The sequence below is a fragment of the Macaca nemestrina genome, chromosome 7, assembly GCF_043159975.1.
Source record: "Macaca nemestrina isolate mMacNem1 chromosome 7, mMacNem.hap1, whole genome shotgun sequence".
NCBI lineage: Eukaryota > Metazoa > Chordata > Mammalia > Primates > Cercopithecidae > Macaca > Macaca nemestrina.
The window spans coordinates 60799927-60818980 of record NC_092131.1 but is presented as its reverse complement, the minus strand read 5'-3'; the positions used below and the strand labels follow the sequence as shown (position 1 = coordinate 60818980).

General features: G+C 33.8%; 1 protein-coding gene across 5 annotated transcripts in view; it reads right to left on the bottom strand.

Moving 5' to 3' along the window:
* The window catches only part of LOC105481879 (MAM domain containing glycosylphosphatidylinositol anchor 2), an 859970-nt gene that overhangs the window by 387238 nt on the left and 453678 nt on the right, over window positions 1–19054 (bottom strand). For all 5 annotated transcript variants that reach the window (XR_011625905.1, XR_011625904.1, XM_011741671.3 and 2 more), the window contains exon 3: window positions 2987–3161. Coding sequence is in view for 3 of the 5 variants with exons in the window: in XM_011741671.3 (XP_011739973.2) it covers window positions 2987–3161 (175 nt within the window). In the remaining 2 variants the exon portion in view is untranslated. The remainder of the gene's footprint in view (window positions 1–2986; window positions 3162–19054) is intronic.

Here is a 19054-nt window from a genome sequence, read left to right as displayed (position 1 = left end):
GAGTGTATTTTGTTTTTATGCATATCCTCTTTCCAAGTTCTACCGATGGTGATGAAAGTACCACATGTGAAATCAGTTTAGAAAAAGAAACAGAAACCTACAATGCAGTGGATGATTTTAAAGGCATGATTCCAAACAGAAAAAAAAGTCCTTTTTTTTTTTTAGTATTTCCTAAAATAATTAAAGCAAAAGTACCTGAAATATATTAAGTCATTCACCTGCTTGTAGTTTATATAAATGAGTATCTATTCAACTAAGCTGTCCAACATCCAACCAAAATTAGAGCACAAATAAATCTTAAGGATTATAATTCAAATTTAGACACCAACATTGCCAAATTTAAACATAACATGAATACACTAGTCATGTCTTTATCAGCAACGATAAAGCATGTTTTAAATTATAGAAATTCAGGTAGAGAAAATGTACTTGAACCGAAAAACTCTGGGCTTCAATCAAGGTTGTATTTGGAGCACATGAACTCCTTAGATAGGTCTAGTGATCTCTGTTGTTAAGTGTTCTTATCACTCAAAGCATGTTTGAAAATTTACTATCTGAAGGAATTCATTTATTCAAGCCCTCAAAAATAGGCATAACTACTTTAAATGTATGTTTACATCCACAGAGTAGAAAGATCTCTGGCGCTAAAGGTAAGGCATTCTCTGGGAAATTCATATTAGAGAGATGTCATGTTTATTCATAGAGTGTGGAACTTAACATCATGTTATTTTCTCAAATGGTACAATTTTAGACAGTTGTTAATAAATCCTAGCCACCAAACATGTACTGAAAATAGAACTTCAACATGGTATGCATCACAGTGATATTTCACTGAAATAACATATAACGAGATGCTTGTCAAGTTGAGGTTGCATGAGAAAACCCCAAAGGAAGTCAAAGAAAAGGAAGGTTAACAAAACAAATGTCTTCAGGAGTGGTTGAATGGAAGAGGAGTCAAACTTTAAAAGGCTAGCAGGGTTTGGGAAATCTGGAGAGAACGGTGCTATTATTTCCAGTAAGGTGTGCGATATGAATAAGGCACTCAGGCACAACCCAGTCTGCAGAGCAAGAGATATGAGCAGGTAGAAAGGAGAAGGGATAATGGAGACTAGCAATGAAAAAGGCTTTCTAGTAAAAGGAAAAAGAGAAAAACTTTTTTAAGTCTCTAAAAATGTGAATTTCCCCCTTTATATTTAACTTGTTAACCCAGCAATACAAATTTTAAATTATCAGACCTATTGTTGTAGAAATGCAAGCCAAAAACCCCATATTCAAAACCTTTGGAGTATGTGTTTCAGAAATTTTCAGATTTTAGAAAGGTAATATAGTATACATGCCATCTATTATATAACACACTCAGCTGGATCTTTGGCTATATTTTGTAATCAAACACATTTCCTGGGCAAAACGTGATTATTCAAAGTCTGGTAAATAAGGAGTGTAAAGCTTTTTTCTACTTTTCTATTCAAGTCATTTGAGGTCAAATTTTGACACTACACTAGCTAACATCAGGTTTTGCTTACAAAAGTTACAAATAAAACATGCCCACTGGTTTTCAGAATTTTTTAGATTTTAGAATTGTGTTTAAGGTATTGAAGAAGTGTATTTTAAAATTTAATGACTTAAACTACAATAACTAAAAGAGCAGAAGTATGTACTCTAGACTATTATATTACAAAAAGTATTCAATTCTGTAAATTAAACTTAATCTAATTTAAAATTGCATATGAACAAAAACACTGAAAATATTTGGTCAGGAAAATGGAAGCCAGGGGCTGTATTATTTTGGGTAGTATACAGGTATGGTCAACCTGTGCACCACAATAAGGAAAGGGTAGTACAGGGGATGAAGGTTTCCAAATTATGCTGAGGGATAAGGGGGAAGGTGCCTTAGGAAATAGAAGATATCAGAGAGGATGAAACAAGGATCTCTTGCCCATCCTTTCCAGAAGGAAAGCAGGTATCTGAAAGTGGAAAGCAAATTCCAAGTGCTGCTTTATCACACACTTCTCAGTCATCTGAATAACTAAATGAGATTCAGCAGAGCATCTCACAAATAGACCATGTATAATTTCAAGCCCCTTCCTAACTATGTAACATCCTATCCTGCACTGAAAAAAAGGAAAGGGAAAAGAAAGGAAGATAGGCAGAAAAACAACATCCTCACTTGTTACTTATGTCTAAATTACTTTAAGAAAAGAAAAATAATTACCTTACACTAGAGACTTAAAAATTAAAATGCAAATTCTTGTAAAAACATAATGAAATGATAGAAAAACCTGGGCAAAAGACCAAATTAAATGTAGGCCTTTGCTTTGTTTTGGTGGGGAAATAAGTAAGGAGACCAAAAAGATTTAAAATATTATCATCAAGAGCAAAATGTAGGAAAATGAGACTAAGAACAAAAATAAATCAACAAACACTTTTCAGGTGGCACAGCACTGTCCAGGGTTGGTGCTGATTACTTTTAACAGAGTTGGACCAAATGCAGACTATACGTAGAGATTTTTGGTCATTTACAGGCCAATTCATAATGCTCTGTTTGTATGATGTACATAAAAAAAAAAAAAAAAAAAAAGAATAGCTGTATTCACACGTAGGTAAAATTCACAAACATAAGTTAAAGAATATACAGCATGATCTTATTTTAATAAAAATATAAAAATGCATGTATATATGTATATATAAAGATAAAAAACTTATACATTAAAACACTAGTTATTGGTGGGATTACCCATGGTTATTGTCTTCTTGTTAATGTTGTTCCTAAGTGTTCTACAATGAATATGTATTATATCATAGAAGTTATGAAAGTTTCTAGTGAAGATTCCTTTCTTCAGGGATGTTTTAAGGGAGCTATCATTATTTTACACAGTTTTCATTCTCACCTAAACAGAACTCTACGTTTTTTGAGAAAACCATAGACGTGTAGGACAAAGGAAATCCGTACTAGGCTTAATTATAGTTTTCTGGAAAATTTACTTACAGTATACATCCACTCTGATTGACTTTATCGCTGGGGACCCCAAGCCATTCTCTGCTTTACAGTAATACCGGCCTCCTTGGTGTCGCTGAATATTTGTAATCCTCAAAGTCTCATTGAAGACACTTGAGTCTTGGAATCTGTCAGAGGCACTTCCTGCTGTTTTGGTCCACCTGATCTGAGCAAGCATCAACAAAGATTGTTACTTTAGGTTGGTTTCCCCACAGATAAATCAAATAGCAATCACTCATTTGAAGAGTTTGCATTTAGAGCTGCTACATTGCCTCTCCCATCAAATTATTGAAAAAAAAATTAAAGTTTACAGACACGATTGAATTTAAAAAATTTTAATGTAATGTCATCATTGTACAGTGTGTGTAATTTGAATTCAATTGCATAGAATTCATCAACTGCCTAATCAGTGTGGAGGGCAATATAAATTATAACAGAAAGGGAGTTAAATATCAGTAGTACATTGAAAATACAGATTAACTTTTCTTTTTGTTGGACATTTAAATTTGTTTTTCATATTTTCCAAACCTTATAAGATTATTTTACTTATTTAGTTCAAGTAGGTTCTCATTTTATTTTTGGACTTGCCTCATTCTTTTATTTGAAATTTCCTATTTGATTTGAATAGTTTAGACATAATACCATAATGGCGTATTGAAATTATGTATAATTTTAAACACCTGGTTGTTTAAGAGTTTTTTTTCTTTGATGGCTTTGCTGTAATAAGCTCACAAATGATTTGTCTATTTTGATCATTAGTATTCACTTTACATCAATAATTATTTTTAAAAAAATATGTAAACTTTTCAAGGAGAACATTTCTAGTAAACTGCCAAAACATTTTGAATATCTAAAACATTTCATTATAAACAATACCATTCTTTTAAACACAGCTGTGTACAACAGACTTCGTTCTTGCTAGCAATAATGACTGGTATTCAACTCAACTTTTGTGTATTTTAGTGTATAAAACCTGAATAAAAGCCACACGCTCATACTGTAAAGTGATACAAAATAGAAAGTAAAAATAATTTGATTTTATTTCCCTTCGTGCGCCGCTGTATATTTTAGTTTGTTTTTATTTTAAGGTTGAGAAACAGCTGATAGAAATCCTCTGTTCAAACACATATGCTGTGACATGGAAAATGAAACTAAATACTGAATCATCAAAACACAAATCCTATACTATTGCCATTATATATACCTATTTTCATATGAAGTTAATTAAAATGTATGATCTAATGGCATAAAAAGTATCTTTAAAAAGTTATCCACATAATTAAAATATCTATATAAATATAACCATGTTTGCCCTTAATTGTGAATGGAATAAAAATGTTATTAAGAGATGAATTTTTTAAAAATCTGTAAATCACAAAAAGAAATACCAAATATTTATTCAAAATCTTCTATATATCTGGAATACACAAAGATGAAAATGGCATAATTTCTGATTTCAAGTAGTTTATAAATGTATTACTAATATACCCATAAGAAGAAAAGGAGAATTGTGTAAATTATGTCAAAAATGGAAGCATACTCACACTTTCACTTAGCAATTATCTGGTTAAAATTTACCTTACTAACATATTTGCAAAATAATGCATAGAAATTAGCCTACTGTATGTGTAAAACTGTAACACTGGAAATGATATAAATGCTAAATGATAGAGAGGTGGTTATAAACTGACTCTAAAATTGAACTGAATACAGTCATTAGAAAAAATAAAATACGAAATGTATTATTAAGTTAAAAAAGACAAAAAGCAAGAAACAGAGAATATTCTCATCTGTGTAAAAATAGCATATGTGTATATTTGTGTGTGTACATATTACTAAATGTTTATTAAAATTACACAAGGAAACATACAAAGCTCTGTAAATGAGACTGGGAGTAAAAAGAGGATAGTGAAATGTGTTCTTTTCTTAAGTTGTACTTTAAATTCTTATTTATACTTAATTTACTTTACCAGAAGCAAATATTGTGTTTATTATAAAGAAGTTTTAAAAAGTGAAACAATTCTCAAATGAAACATAGGAAAGAGAAAAGTAAACAATAGAAGTAGAAAGGAATGCAAATAATCACTTAGAAAATTTTTCTTCCCTTTTTATTCTCTACTTTTAAGAAATAAATACTGAAATAAAATATTCCTGAGTAGTAGAAAGATATAAATTTACACATTGGGAGAGTTTACCAAGTCATATGCCTAACTGATGAGAAAAGAAACCTCCATATATACTCTGATAAAAACTGTGACCTCTAAGTCTATAAAGAAAACTGTTCAGCCTTCCAGGAAAAAGGGACTAACTTGTAATGTCATAGGGCCTGGTCACTCCCTAATGTTAAGTATTTCCTTCTTCTTACACCGCAAATTATTAATCGCCACATGACTGCCCGGGATAAAAACATTTCCCAGTCATCCATTTAGCCACATTCTTGTTGTTTCAAGCAGAAATGTCCTTATAGGGAAGCAGCCCTTCATGTTTTGCACATTTTTTGGTAGCTTCCATTTGAACAGTGAGCCGATTTGAAATGAAAATCAAGCACAGAGAAGTAGTAAAATAGAAGAAACCTGAAATCCTGACACCATGGAGTTATACCTACCTAACCTAAACTATTGATAGCCCTGGAGTTCTATATGGAGAAAAATAAAATTCTTGTTTACTTCTTCTTCAGGTTTTTCTGTGACTGATAGCCAAACTCAATTCTAACTGATTTTCCTGGAGTGGTATGGAGGTTAGTTTGTCTTCAGGATTCTCATTTCCAGCACCGAAAGCTCAAAAACAGTGGAATAACATCCACATTTACTGAAAAAGGTGAGGGAAAGGGATATCTCCCAATAGCCCATACCCATTCAAGAGCTCATTTGTTCTAGGGTGAAATAAAAATATTCAGTGCTATGCAAACATGTTAACCTCAGGGTTCAAATAGCCCCGCATGATGAAAATCTTTGAAATACTCTAACTCCCAACAAATGAATTGTATCTGAGGTCTGGAATTTTGAGAAGATATAGAAAAGCACATCACAGTGGGCAGTTAATAGATACTCATTTAATGAATAAGGAGGATTTCCTTGGGTTAGTATACAATTTAAATACTAAGTAAAGTTTCTTAAAACCAAAAGGACATAGAATAAGAAGATCTGTAATAACCTAGCAAAACCTAGAAGTTTGGGGTGGAAATGTAACGCAAAGCAGAGGTAACATTGTAGGGATGGAAGGAAAGGAAAGGAAAGAAAAAAGTTACTCTGGAATCTTAAACTTTGGGATAATTGAAAGGGGAAAATGTATCCCTGTGAGAGAAACAGTTAGGTTTTAAAATTGACATTTTAAAAAGCATAAATGTCAATTAAAGTAACAGGAAAAAAATCAGTTTCATTAATGGAAGGAAACATGAGATAAAGTTGGCCAGGCGCGGTGGCTTACACCTGTAATCCCAGCACTTTGGGAGGCTGAGGCGGGTGGATCACGAGGTCAGGAGATCGAGACCATCCTGGCTAACACGGTGAAACCCCATCTCTACTAAAAATACAAAAAATTAGCCGGGAGTGGTGGCGAGCACCTGTAGTCCCAGCTACTCAGGAGGCTGAGGCAGGAGAATGGCATGAACCCAGGAGGCAGAGCTTGCAGTGAGCAGAGATCACACCACTGCACTCCAGCCTGGGCGATAGAGCGAGACTTAGTCTCAAAAAAAAAAAAAAAAAAAAAAAGAAGAGATAAAGGGAAGAGAGTGGAAAAAATATAAACTTGATAAAACGGGCAGAAAAAAAATAGGGCAAAGGTAAAAGAAAAATGTATAATTTAAAATGAATACATATTTAATTTTCATTTTATTTTTAATTGCCAAAAATATACGTGTGTATACATACTTGGGGTATGATGTGATGTTTTAATATAAGCTTACATTGTAGAATGATAAATCAAGCACATTGACAAATTCATCTCTTCGAATACTTTTTTGTGGTGAAACATTTGAAATCTACTCTTTTATTAATTTTGAAACCGGTTAACAGTATATTATTATTAACTAGAGTCACCATTCTATGCAATAGACCACTATCGAGTAAGATACAACATTTATATCAGTCATAGACTAGATGTGAATAGACTGAATTTGCCCACTGAAAGAGCCTACTAGACTGAATTTAAAAGTTAAAACAAGCTTGCATGCAGTTAACATCTAATAACAATAAATGATTGGAACAATAGAAAACTGGAAGCCAAGATGGGAAAAGAAGGCATGGATAAAGTTGTAATGGAATTATGTAAACTAAAATCAATCAACCAATTAGGAGTGATATATATATAATATTATGTGATATATATGTGTGTATATATATCACATTACAAGATTATATATACACATATGTGTAATCTTAATACATATATTAAGATTAAATTAATAATAAATTTGCAGTTAAAAACTAACAGGAAGAGAAAGGCATCACTTTTTGTAATATTAAAAGTCAAAAGCATAAATATATTACTTGTAATTGGTATTCAGTAAAGTACAGAGCCACTAAAGACAAAAAGCAAACAAAATTAAAAAGGGAAGAATTTGACAAACATGCAATTGCAGTAGAAAGTTCCAATACAGCTCTCTGAGATTCAGGCAGTTCTTGATAGTGCAACTTTTTTAGTTAAGAGGAAAGATAGGACAAACTAAAAAACTACAATCAACATATAAGACTAATAAATATACAGAAAGTCGTCTATCCACAGGATTAGTAATTTTTTTCTTATGCATTAAATATTTACAAAAATTGATCATGTAGTTGATAGCAAAGTAAAACTTCACTAATAAAAAATTAGAGGTAGGACAGGCATGCTATCGATACTTAGTTCAATACGTTATAAATAACTTATCAAAAGTTGACTAATACACGGAAACTTTTATTCACATTGTTATTGTTCAAAGAGAAAATTAAAAAGAAAATTGCTAAGTATCCAGAAGCCAATGAATAGAAAACCATTTCATACTAAAATCTATCAATACAGTTGTACTGGTCTGTTTTCACACTGCCCATAAAGACATACCTGAGACTGAGAAGAAAAAGAGTTTTAATTGGACTTACAGTTCCAAATGGCTGGCAAGGCCTCAGAATCATGGCAAGAGGCAAAAGGCACTTCTTACATGGTGGTGGCAAGAGAAAATGAGAAAGAAGCAAAAGCGGAAACCCCTGATAAACCCGTCAGATCTTGTGAGACTTATTCACTATCACAAGAATAGCACGGGAAAGATCGGCTCCCATGATTAAGTTACCTCCCAGAACATGTGGAAATTCCGGTAGATAAAATTCAAGTTGAGATTTGGGTGGGGACACAACCAAACCATATCAACAGTGAAAAGAATACATATAGGAAAATATAAACCTTAAGTACTCTCTACATATTAAAGAATGAATGAATGAATAAATAACTCATCTGAATTTATTTTAACTTAATTCAGTACTCATCGGAATTTATTTTAATTTAATTTTGGCTTGAGCTGTATCCTAAACTACTGCTTGAGATTGTTTAGGAGAGAGGAACAGGCAAAAAGCATCTGCTAGTTGTTTTTTACAGAAGGTTCTAGAAGCTGCCTCATGACACTGCTTATATGATACAGTTATTCTTCCTTAGTTACAAGAAATGCTGGGAAATATACTCTTTACTCTGAATAGCATCTTCTTCCTCTCCCCCAGCTAAAATTTGATAGTTCCTTAATTCTGGAAAAACAGAAGAGTGGATGTTTGGGACAACCCCTAGTTTCACAATGTGAATAAAATACATCCAAATTTCAGATATGCTATTGCATTAGTCCATTCTCATGCTGCTATGAAGAAATACCCAAGACTAGGTAATTTATAAAGGAAACAGGTTTAATTGACTCACAGTCAATTGAACTGTCCCCCAATGACTGGGGAAGCCTCAAGAAACTTACAATCATGGGGGAAGGGGAAGCAAAAACATCCTTTTTCACATGGCGGCAGGAGAGAGAAGTGCTGAGCAAAGTTGGAAAAGGCCCTTAAAAACCCATGAGATCTTATGAGGACTCAATCACTATCACGAGAACAGCATGGGGGGAACCACCCCCATGATTCAATTATCTCTCACTGGATCCCTTCTACCACACATGGGGATTGTGGGAACTATAATTCAAGATGAGATTTGAGTGGGGACACAGCCAAACCACATGGGCTATATTATTACATTTGTGTTTAAATCCTCTTACAATATAACATTAAACTCATTTCTGTAAAAATAACATTAACAGAAAAAGAATGATACGAGAGTTTAGGAAATACTTTTCTTGGTAACTCTTCCTAATCTGAAGAAACAACATGGAGATTCTCTTATTTTAGGCCTATTCAATTCCCAATAGTATTACAGATATAGATAAAGATATAGATATAGATACAGATACAGATATAGATATTTCCTGAAACATCATTGCTTTTACATAGCCTTAAATAAAATCAGTATTGATTGAGATAGTCTTAGGAAAATATTAAAAACCTGAAGCATAGATAGACTTGGCTGAATCCAAAAAGTATATTGTGTAGATGCAACAAACTCAATAAAAACTTTGACCCGAGACTTCTAGGTTGCCCCATTTAATTAATGTCTAGTGAATGAAGATTTGTACACTGAAGCTCCTTTCTATTGTTTGCCAAGGAGTTCAGCCAGATGTACTCATATCAATGTGAGCATTGTCCCAGCATTATTTATACTCTGAAGGAAGATCCTTTAGCAGTAAGAGAATCCTTGAGAGAAAATCAGATAAACATCACCTGACCTGCTATAATTATTGGGATGATCTGCCACCAGAGCCTTGGGAACTAAACCTAAAAAGGTACAGAGTGCCAGCTTGCAAGAGTATTAAGAACTATCAATGGTATGTAATTACTAATAGGTAGTGTTTATTAGAGTTTTCAAAATAAAAGTTATTCCTTTCTCCTGCACTGATATCAGGGAAAATTACAGAAGAAATAGGTTCTCTTTGAATTACTTAATAGAATAAGTGGAATTCTGAATGGCACAGGACTCTAGAGCATACAGGTACAATTTTTAATAAATTGTATCAGTCTACAATAATTATAGCAATATGTCTCACTTATTTCTAAATCTGTTTTTATAAAAAAAGAACCACAATTTTCTAACAAAGCAAAAAAAAAAAAAAATTAACCTTAACAATTGTCTACTCTATGCATAAAAAACCATTTTTCTAGTATATCCAGAATATTAGGGACCATGATTACTATTACTATTACCACCACCACTACTACTACTAAGATGCAATTTGAAATATTTCTACAAGATATATGCAGATAAGAAGCTCATGACAGTAACAGAAAAAGGGAGACTGGCCAGCTCTTGGGGAGGCCAAGGCAGAAGGATGGATTGAAGCCAGGAGTTTGAGACCAGTCTGGGCAACATAGAGAGATCCCTCTCTCTACAAAAACTAAAAATAAAAAAATTTCCTGGCTGCAGTGAGTTATGATGGCACTCCAGCCCAGGCAGCAAAGTGAGACACTGTCTCACCATAAATAAACAAATAGGAGGAGTCTGAAGAACAAGGGATTCACAAAGCAGGTCTACTCACTATGCAGAAAACAGAATGATGAAGAGGGAGCCATCACGGTAGACAAGAAACAGAGGTAAAATACCGGGGCGAGGACATGATATTTCTGAACACTAGACGGGCCTTAAAGCAGATAGCAATAAGTTTTCTGATCCTTTTTTGCATTTGTCTTTTCTTTGAATTTAACCTTTGAGGAATGTATTCACCTCTTGTGTGAATAAACAATCGGAGAAAACAGATAAACTTAGTACTTTTCTTAAACAGCATCAGACTTCCTATATGCATCTGAAGCACTACGATAGGGCCTGCTGGCACTATTTCACACCAGAGGTGACAGAGAAGGGTACATCTTGGTGCAAATGCTTATAAATATAAAATGCTGGAAATTAATGCAATCATCATAGAAAGGTTTGATTTTGTAGCATGGCCAAGACATTACTCCTGGTCCCCAAACCACCATTATCAGAATTCGATTTCTTTAAAAGTTTACAAAATGTTATTGTTCCATCCTCTGATTTTAATGCCATGACATGCTTAGAAGGTAAGAAAACTTTTTCTCCCATTTTACAGCTCCAATCCTTCCACGGCCATGAGACTATGTGCTATTATATACTGGGATCCTTTCTGACTTGAAAGTTCTCCCTTTTTCCTTCATTTAGTATCTAGTTAACACCCTCTGGTCCTCCAGATATCATTTTATTAGAAAGCTTTCCATCTCTCATAGAGCTCTATTATGTCCTGCCCCCTTTGTTGCCATGGCACTCTGAGATTCCCTCTGTGAGAGTGCTTATCACATGCTTTAGAAATCAGCTGTTTAGATGTTGTAGGAAACAACTGGTGTTCTGTCTGATTCCCTTAGAACCCTTTACCTTTCCTATATGTTACCTTACTAGGACATTTTGTTTTTCATGAAATGAAAACACTAGGGATTCAGAGTTACCTGCAGTCAGAGGGAAATCCTGGGAAATCTTGGGAGTTTATTCCCTACCCCTGTGACTCTTAGCCGATGAATGATTATTGTGGAATATGAAAGCCCTGCTCCCGTGCCTCTAGATGGGATAAATTCTGCAGCATAATTTACACCCCAATTTCTTTGCAGTGTCAGGCTGACGCCAACCTCGTGAAACCACATCCTGGCCCAGCTTCCTCCCTTTCCTCTCCTGCTTTCTTGCTCCATTATCAGTTTCTCCTAAGGGCATTTCCTTAATAAATCAGTTGCACATGAATCTTCATCTCAAGCTCCATTTCTAAAGAATCAGACCAAAAACAATGACTTTGCCTTAACCAATGGTAAGTTCATTAAGGCAAGGACTATTCTTAAACTTGGTATCTCCAGCCCAAATAACTGAGCCTGAGACATAGTAATGATTAAAATATATATATATATATATCATTGTTGCTTGAATTGATTCCTGGCACTATAATTCTGCTCAGAATACAATTATGAATTAGACAAAATTCCACTCCACGATGCATCCAAAATAGAATGAGTTTAGTCTATTTTGGTGGTGTTTACTTATCTCCCTGACTTCTGAACAATCGACTGCCTTAAAGCCTCATCATTTTCTTTGTACATTCACTTCCTCAGTCACTTTATGGAGTACTTTAAATACCATTTATGTAATGATGGTTCCTAAATTAGTATTTGTAGTTCAGGCCTCTCCTTTGAATCCCAGACTTTTAGCCACCAAGTGCCTGCTCTCCATTGCCAACATAACATATCCAAAATGAACTCTTGATCTCCCCTCCAAACCAACTCTCCCAGTCTTTCCCATCTCGATTAGTAGTAACTCCATCCTTCCAGTTATTCAAACCAAAACTTTACAGTCCACCTTGATGAAAAGAGAATGCTAATAAAAACACAAAATACTAGTATTTATCTTAGTTATAAAAAAACTATACTGCATCTGTGATAGACTTTAAAACGTGTTTTATAACTTGAAAAGTAGTAAAATAGTCATTTACTAAATTTTCTTGTTTGTCAGGGATCCCCAAGACCCCATCAAGGTTCAATGATTCACAGAGGACTTTGTGGAACTCATTATACAGTCTCTGACTGATGGTTTCACTTACAATTTTTTTGACTTAGTGATTTTTCTACTTGACTTTTGACTTTATGGTGGTGTGAAAAAATACACATTCAGTAGAAACCATACTTCAAATTTTGATCTTTTCAATAAATTACAGGAGGTATTCAATACTTTATTACAAAATAGGCTTTTTGTTAGATGATTTTGCCCAGTTGTATGATAATGTAACTGTTCTGAGCATGTTTAACTATCATGTTAAGGTAGGCTAAGCAAAGCTATGATGTTCAGTAGGTTAGGTAAATTAAAGCATTTTTTTCTACTTATAGTGGGTTTATTGGAATGTAACCTCATTGTAAGTCAAGAAGCATATGTATAGTTATATTCATGACTATGAATATATTATAGTGAAAGAAGACAAAGCACAATTAATAAAAGGAAAAGGCGTTTTGGGCAAAGTTTGGTGAAAAAAGGATACAAGCTCCTGAGTCCTCTCCCTATGGAGTCACATAGGACATGTTTAATGTTGAATTATGACAGCTCTTGGGAAATGCTATCTACCAGGGAAGTTCATTAGAAACTCAGTGCCCAATATTTTTGCTGGGGGCTGGCCACTTACGCGCCCTCTGCCCAGTATATCAAAATTCCAGTCTCCCAAAACTAAAGCAAATTACTAGCATAAGCTGTATTGTTTGCAAGAATAGAAGAAGAAGAAGGAGGAGGAGGAGGAGGAGGAGGAAGAAAAAAATAGACATAGTGAGCCATTCTTATCAGCTGGAGAATGGTGGGACCTCTCTTGAAATCCAGATTCACAGATGCCAGCCAAAGGCCAACCTTGCAAGCAAGCATGGCATTTTCAAGCTTGCTAGATTAACTATTTTATTTTTTTACACACATATACTATACTGTGTAAGCAAAAGTGTCACGTGGGAATTCTGAAGAAGCCCCTTAAAGGAGCTTATCTTTCTAGCTTTTCTTCCTTATTCCTGAAATTCAAATGTGATAGCTGGGAATTCAGGATCCAATTTAAATTGTGAGCATACCTCAAGATAGAAGTCACCTGCTAAGAATGGGTCCCTGGTGACACCATGAAGCCACTATACCATCTCAATAATCTCTATCACTAAACTTTCTTTTCTGTGAGCAGAATTGATGTCTATCTTGTTTTAACTATTATTTCTAAATTCAGAATTAGCAGCCAATTTATAATAAAAAATTAATTAATAAAAATTAAACAAATACATTTTTAAAATGTGAAGGCCCTGTAAATAAAAGATCTTCTCTGTTAATCAAATGCAAAATAATAAAAGTAATGCCCTTGAAGAAACAACTAAAAGTAACTAAAGAAATAAATGAAACTGCATTCATTAGAAATGCTATATTTTAAAAATCTAAAAAAAAAAAAAAATTGAGTAGTAGCTCATGAGGGAAAGAATACACTATTCATTAAAAAAAATTAAACTGGGCCTTTAATAGCCTAAAACAGGAAATCATAGCTTAATTATCAATATGTCATTTTTATGTAGGTAAAGATGCTGTAATGACATACAGCATATTCCAAGCCCTTTTTTGTAATGAGAGTTAATAAACACAGGATGATATTCCAGTTGGCTGTAATGTTTCTCCCATAACTTCAAAAGATTTTCCTGATCTAAATTTGGCACTTTTATACTTAATAATCAATATTGATTTATCACACATTTTACAAATGGAGGATATTTTTTATGTGTTGCTATGGAACAGCATTTCCATCTTTTCCTTGTGAGTTTCTTATGGGAATTTTTTTTCACCATTACTCTCAATCTTGTTGAAAATGAAGCAGAAATTCCTTTAATGATTTTTTATAATAGAATATAATCTAAATTAACAATATTACAAACACTGACGAGTATTAGAAATGTAATAAAAAATAAATTGCTCTGTTCCACTGTGCTCTACTACAGTCATATTTATATCTATTCATAAGGTAACCAAATAAACTCCTGCTATTTAAGGGATAAAACACCAGCACTATTATACAACAGCATAATTATAGAAAAATGGGATGCTTCCAAGGCATATAGGTTTGACATAGATGTTTGTAATTACACCATTCAAGTATTCTCCTGGCAGGTAAATTTAGCCAGACTACACCAAATACATAATATAGTGCAATTCTAACAGTGTTTTCTAATAATTAATCTAAAATCCCCCCCAAAACAAGTTACATTAAAATGGCTTAAGGAATATTACAGAGTGAATCATCTGCCCCTCTGCATTTTTCCAGGCACCTAGAACTGGGAAGAGAAAATTAACATCTCCAATTCCTATGGGTACATTTTCAATCTTATGGACACATTTTTACCTCACATTTTGCCACTATAATATCTGAACTACTTTTAGAAAACTAAGAACAAGAAAAACAACATATTTTATGGGTACCTTGCAACATTTGGAGATGTCGATGACCTATACATCTAACTGTCAGTTTACAATTTAAACTCCATTCAACATCCAGATGATTGAAAAATATCAATAAGATGTGCAAAACTAAACGGAGGCATAAGAAATAATATACATTAGAGGACCATATTAAATGTTCATGTAAATAGCCCAATTTTAGGACCAATGAATCAGAGAGCATTAACAGTACACTATTCCTACACACATTTGAAATATTTCAACCCACTAGATTAATGTCAGGGTTAAATATTGTAACAATTTATATTTAACCTCTTTGGATTTTGAATACAGCTTAAAAAGATAAGAAATGTGAACTAATTTGTCGCTGGATTTTCTATTGGGAACTTTGCAATAATTGTTTTCATGTAAACTCCACTAGTAAATATATGGTAGTCTTCAATTTGTGATGACTAAATTGAGATTCAGAAATATTAACTAAGTTTCCTAGTACTGCAAAATTAGTAAATAGTGGTTCCAGGATTCCAAAAAGTATCTGTATGACTGTTGTTTTACTGAAAGTCACACATATTTACTAAGGACTTACGTGTGCAAATTATTTATTAATGTATCTCATTTAATCCTCCTAAGAATCACATCAACTAAGTACTATATCCTCACTTTACAGATGAGGAAACTGATGCTGCAGACAGGAAAATGATTTTCCCAGATTTCAAAGTAGTATATGAGCAAGCTAGGATGGAAGTCCCACGCCATCTGAGTCCAGAGCCTATGCTCAATCTCACTTTGATATTAAGAGACATTGACTCCAGTAGCTTTAATTTAGGTAGACCAGAAAACCTTTCTTCAAGAACAAGTGAAAATAGAAGGTTGCTGTAACTCTTGGTAAACTGAGCACACATTATTAAATTTTATTCACCATTGTAAAGTTTCCTATACATATTTACATATCTACCAGATTTTTTTTTTCTAATTGAAATGGAAATGAAGAATAAAACACAAAGTTATCCTATAATAACAATACCTGGGTTTCTTGGAACTGAATGTTCCTGGGACGAAAAAACAAGAAGAAAAAAAATTGAACCTGCATGTTTGAAAAAAAGAGAGAAGATGGAGAATTCAAAAGTTAAAATGAAAAAGGTCTATCTGAGAACCTTCGTAAAACAGAGTGTTCTTTTCCACAAATAGCAGGGAAATGACAGGACATAATCATCAACATATTGGCAGCTTCCAGACATATGTCTTGGGTAGCAAGTTAGATATTTTGACTTTCGTTCAAAGACGGTAAGAACAAATGGGTTATGGGAGTAGATGGATAGGAAAGTTCTCAACATGATTGCCCCATATGACCAAAGGATACAGTTTATTGGACACTCATTGTCTCTTTCAATTTTTGACTAGAAGGCCTTCTTGCAATTCAGGGGCCAGAAAGCCAAAATCTACATTTACCAGACTCCCTTGCTCTAAGCTTGCAGACAGAGTTTGGGTATACCATCAAGAATTCAGAACCAGATTAAGTGGGAAGAGATGTGCTTGTATTAAGAATTCAGAACCAGATTAAGTGGGAAGAGATGTGCTTTGTAGAGAATCAGTTTTTGTTGGTGCAAATCACAGTATACATGGTTAAGAAACAGATCCAACAGTTTTAGGGCAGGCTTCTTCATCCTTCGATTATAACTAACGTATATTTTTCTTGGACCTTGGTAGGGAGGGTTACTTTGTTTTTTCTAATAGAAGAAGCAGTTGCCTTGGTGGGCAAGTGCTGTGATATTATTCTGTATGTTATTCTTGCAGGCATAGCCTTAGGACATTTCTCTGCAGACTTTACTTTATGTTTTGTGAGGAATTAATTACCTAGAGTAATCCACTTGTGTTTAAACAAGCTAAATGAATTCTATTATCTGTAGTTGAACCCTGACTGATAAACCTTTTCTCCCTTCACTCTCCACTGCCCTCAATGAGGTTCACCTTTAAAGCCAGGCCAAGGAAAGTGAAGTGTAAAGTCAGGACTACTATGCCACCTCTACAGCCGCCACTCTCCAACACTATGCTCCCTCCAGGGAATTACCTGTGGCACCTATAGATGAAAACTGCAGCTTTGTTCCAAAATTATAAATCAACACCAAGAATCTAACTGCCCAGCGAAATTTATATATTGACAGATACTTTTAGCTGCCTAAGTATTATCTGTAAATCCATGAGTTTAAATAATGGTTTTCAATTCTATAATTTTAATGAGAGAAAGAGGAATGATGGAAAATAGGAGGGCATTGGTAACTGAAGAGAGAAGTGGCACCATCAACAGAGTGTGAACAATCAGAAGTTACATTCTGCTGAATAAAAACATTACTTGGTACTACTTGAAACATGCAGAAGCTACTCTGAATAATTCATAAAGACTTTAATGTATCTTTATGAAAGTAACTGAAAGTACTGAAAGTAACTGCTATTATAAAAGAGTTTCATACTCAGTATTTAAATTATCAATGTGCTTACATTTTAATAAATAACTTTATAAAGTTTAAAACTAAAAGTTGGCCGGGCGTGGTGGCTCACGCCTGTAATCCCAGCACTTTGGGAGGCCAAGGCAGGTGGATCACGAGGTCAGGAGATCGAGACCATCCTGGATAACACAGCGAAACCCCGTCTCTACTAAAAATACAAAAAATTAGCTGGGCGTCGTGGCGGGCGCCTGTAGTCCCAGCTACTTAGGAGGCTGAGGCAGGAGAATGTCATGAATCCAGGAGGCAGGGCTCTTACAGTGAGCAGAGATAGCGCCACTGCAGTCTCGCCTGGGCAAAAGGGCGAGACTCCGTCTCAAAAACAAACAAACAAACAAACAAACAAAAGAAACCTAAAAGTTTGCTGTTTGACAGTAAATTATGTTACAAGTTCATCTATCCACGTAAAGATAAAATCAAAATCTGCAAAAACCCATGAATACTTAGTTTCATCCTGACATAAATGAAGCTATATTTCACAATACTTACAATCCATTAGACCTTATAACTGTGAGAGAACTGCATATAAAACACTAAACTATATGTTAGGTAAAATATAAATAAAATTCTTATTACAAAACTGATATATTAAAATCTACGTCAAAATTACAATGTGTATGATAAAGATTTGTTCATCTCTCCTTACACACTTAGTTTTCAAGCTAGAAATTATGTGAATATATATTCAATTTGCATCAGTGTATTGTCCTTAATTTCTTAAAAAGTCCAACTTTGTACTTTAGCCTTGGTTGTCACTTTCTTAAGGATATCTCATTGTTTTGAATACTCTTCATGTGATATGCAATATGAGTAAGGTGGGTGAGAAATAGCAAGATGGCAGAAGGAGAAAAAAAATGAGGAATTACAGGTCCTAAAATTCAAAGAAAAAGATGTTACTGCAGAAAATGTTATGCAAAGGGTGGGAAAACAACATTTTGTTACAGTTTATAAAAGAAACTATGCTATGTGGTTAACCAGAAGGAAGAGTATTGACCTAATAGCATATTAGACTGTTTTAATTCAAACCTACATTTAGACACTTCTGGGAACATTTCACTCCCACCACAAGGATTGGGGAGAGAGAACTCAAACCTTTAAAACTTATGAATTAGAACCCCTACTAATAGATCTCTCTATTAGCCCCACAACTTGCATTCAGATCCTCTAAGAAAATGGGTGATACAATTGAAACTATTCAGTCTGTTTGTTGCTTCCTGAACTATTGAGGGCAACCCTTAAAAGGTTTTCGTCTACCTGGCTAGCTCAAATTAAAACCAGCAAAATATCTTTTTTAAATATTTCTTTTTCTTGTCACTGAACTTACTTTTTACATTCAGATAATAAAACCCAAAATCACATAGCAATAAAAATAAAATAACCAGCACAGTAACTTAATATTGTCTCAATAATATATGTGTGTGCATATGATATAAACACTTATATCATTAAATTATAAATATTAAATATAAATATTCATATTATATAGCATATAAATGCATATATGTAGATACATGTGAAACTATAATCATGAGTCATCTAGTATAATAACAAACCCGCTAGTATACAA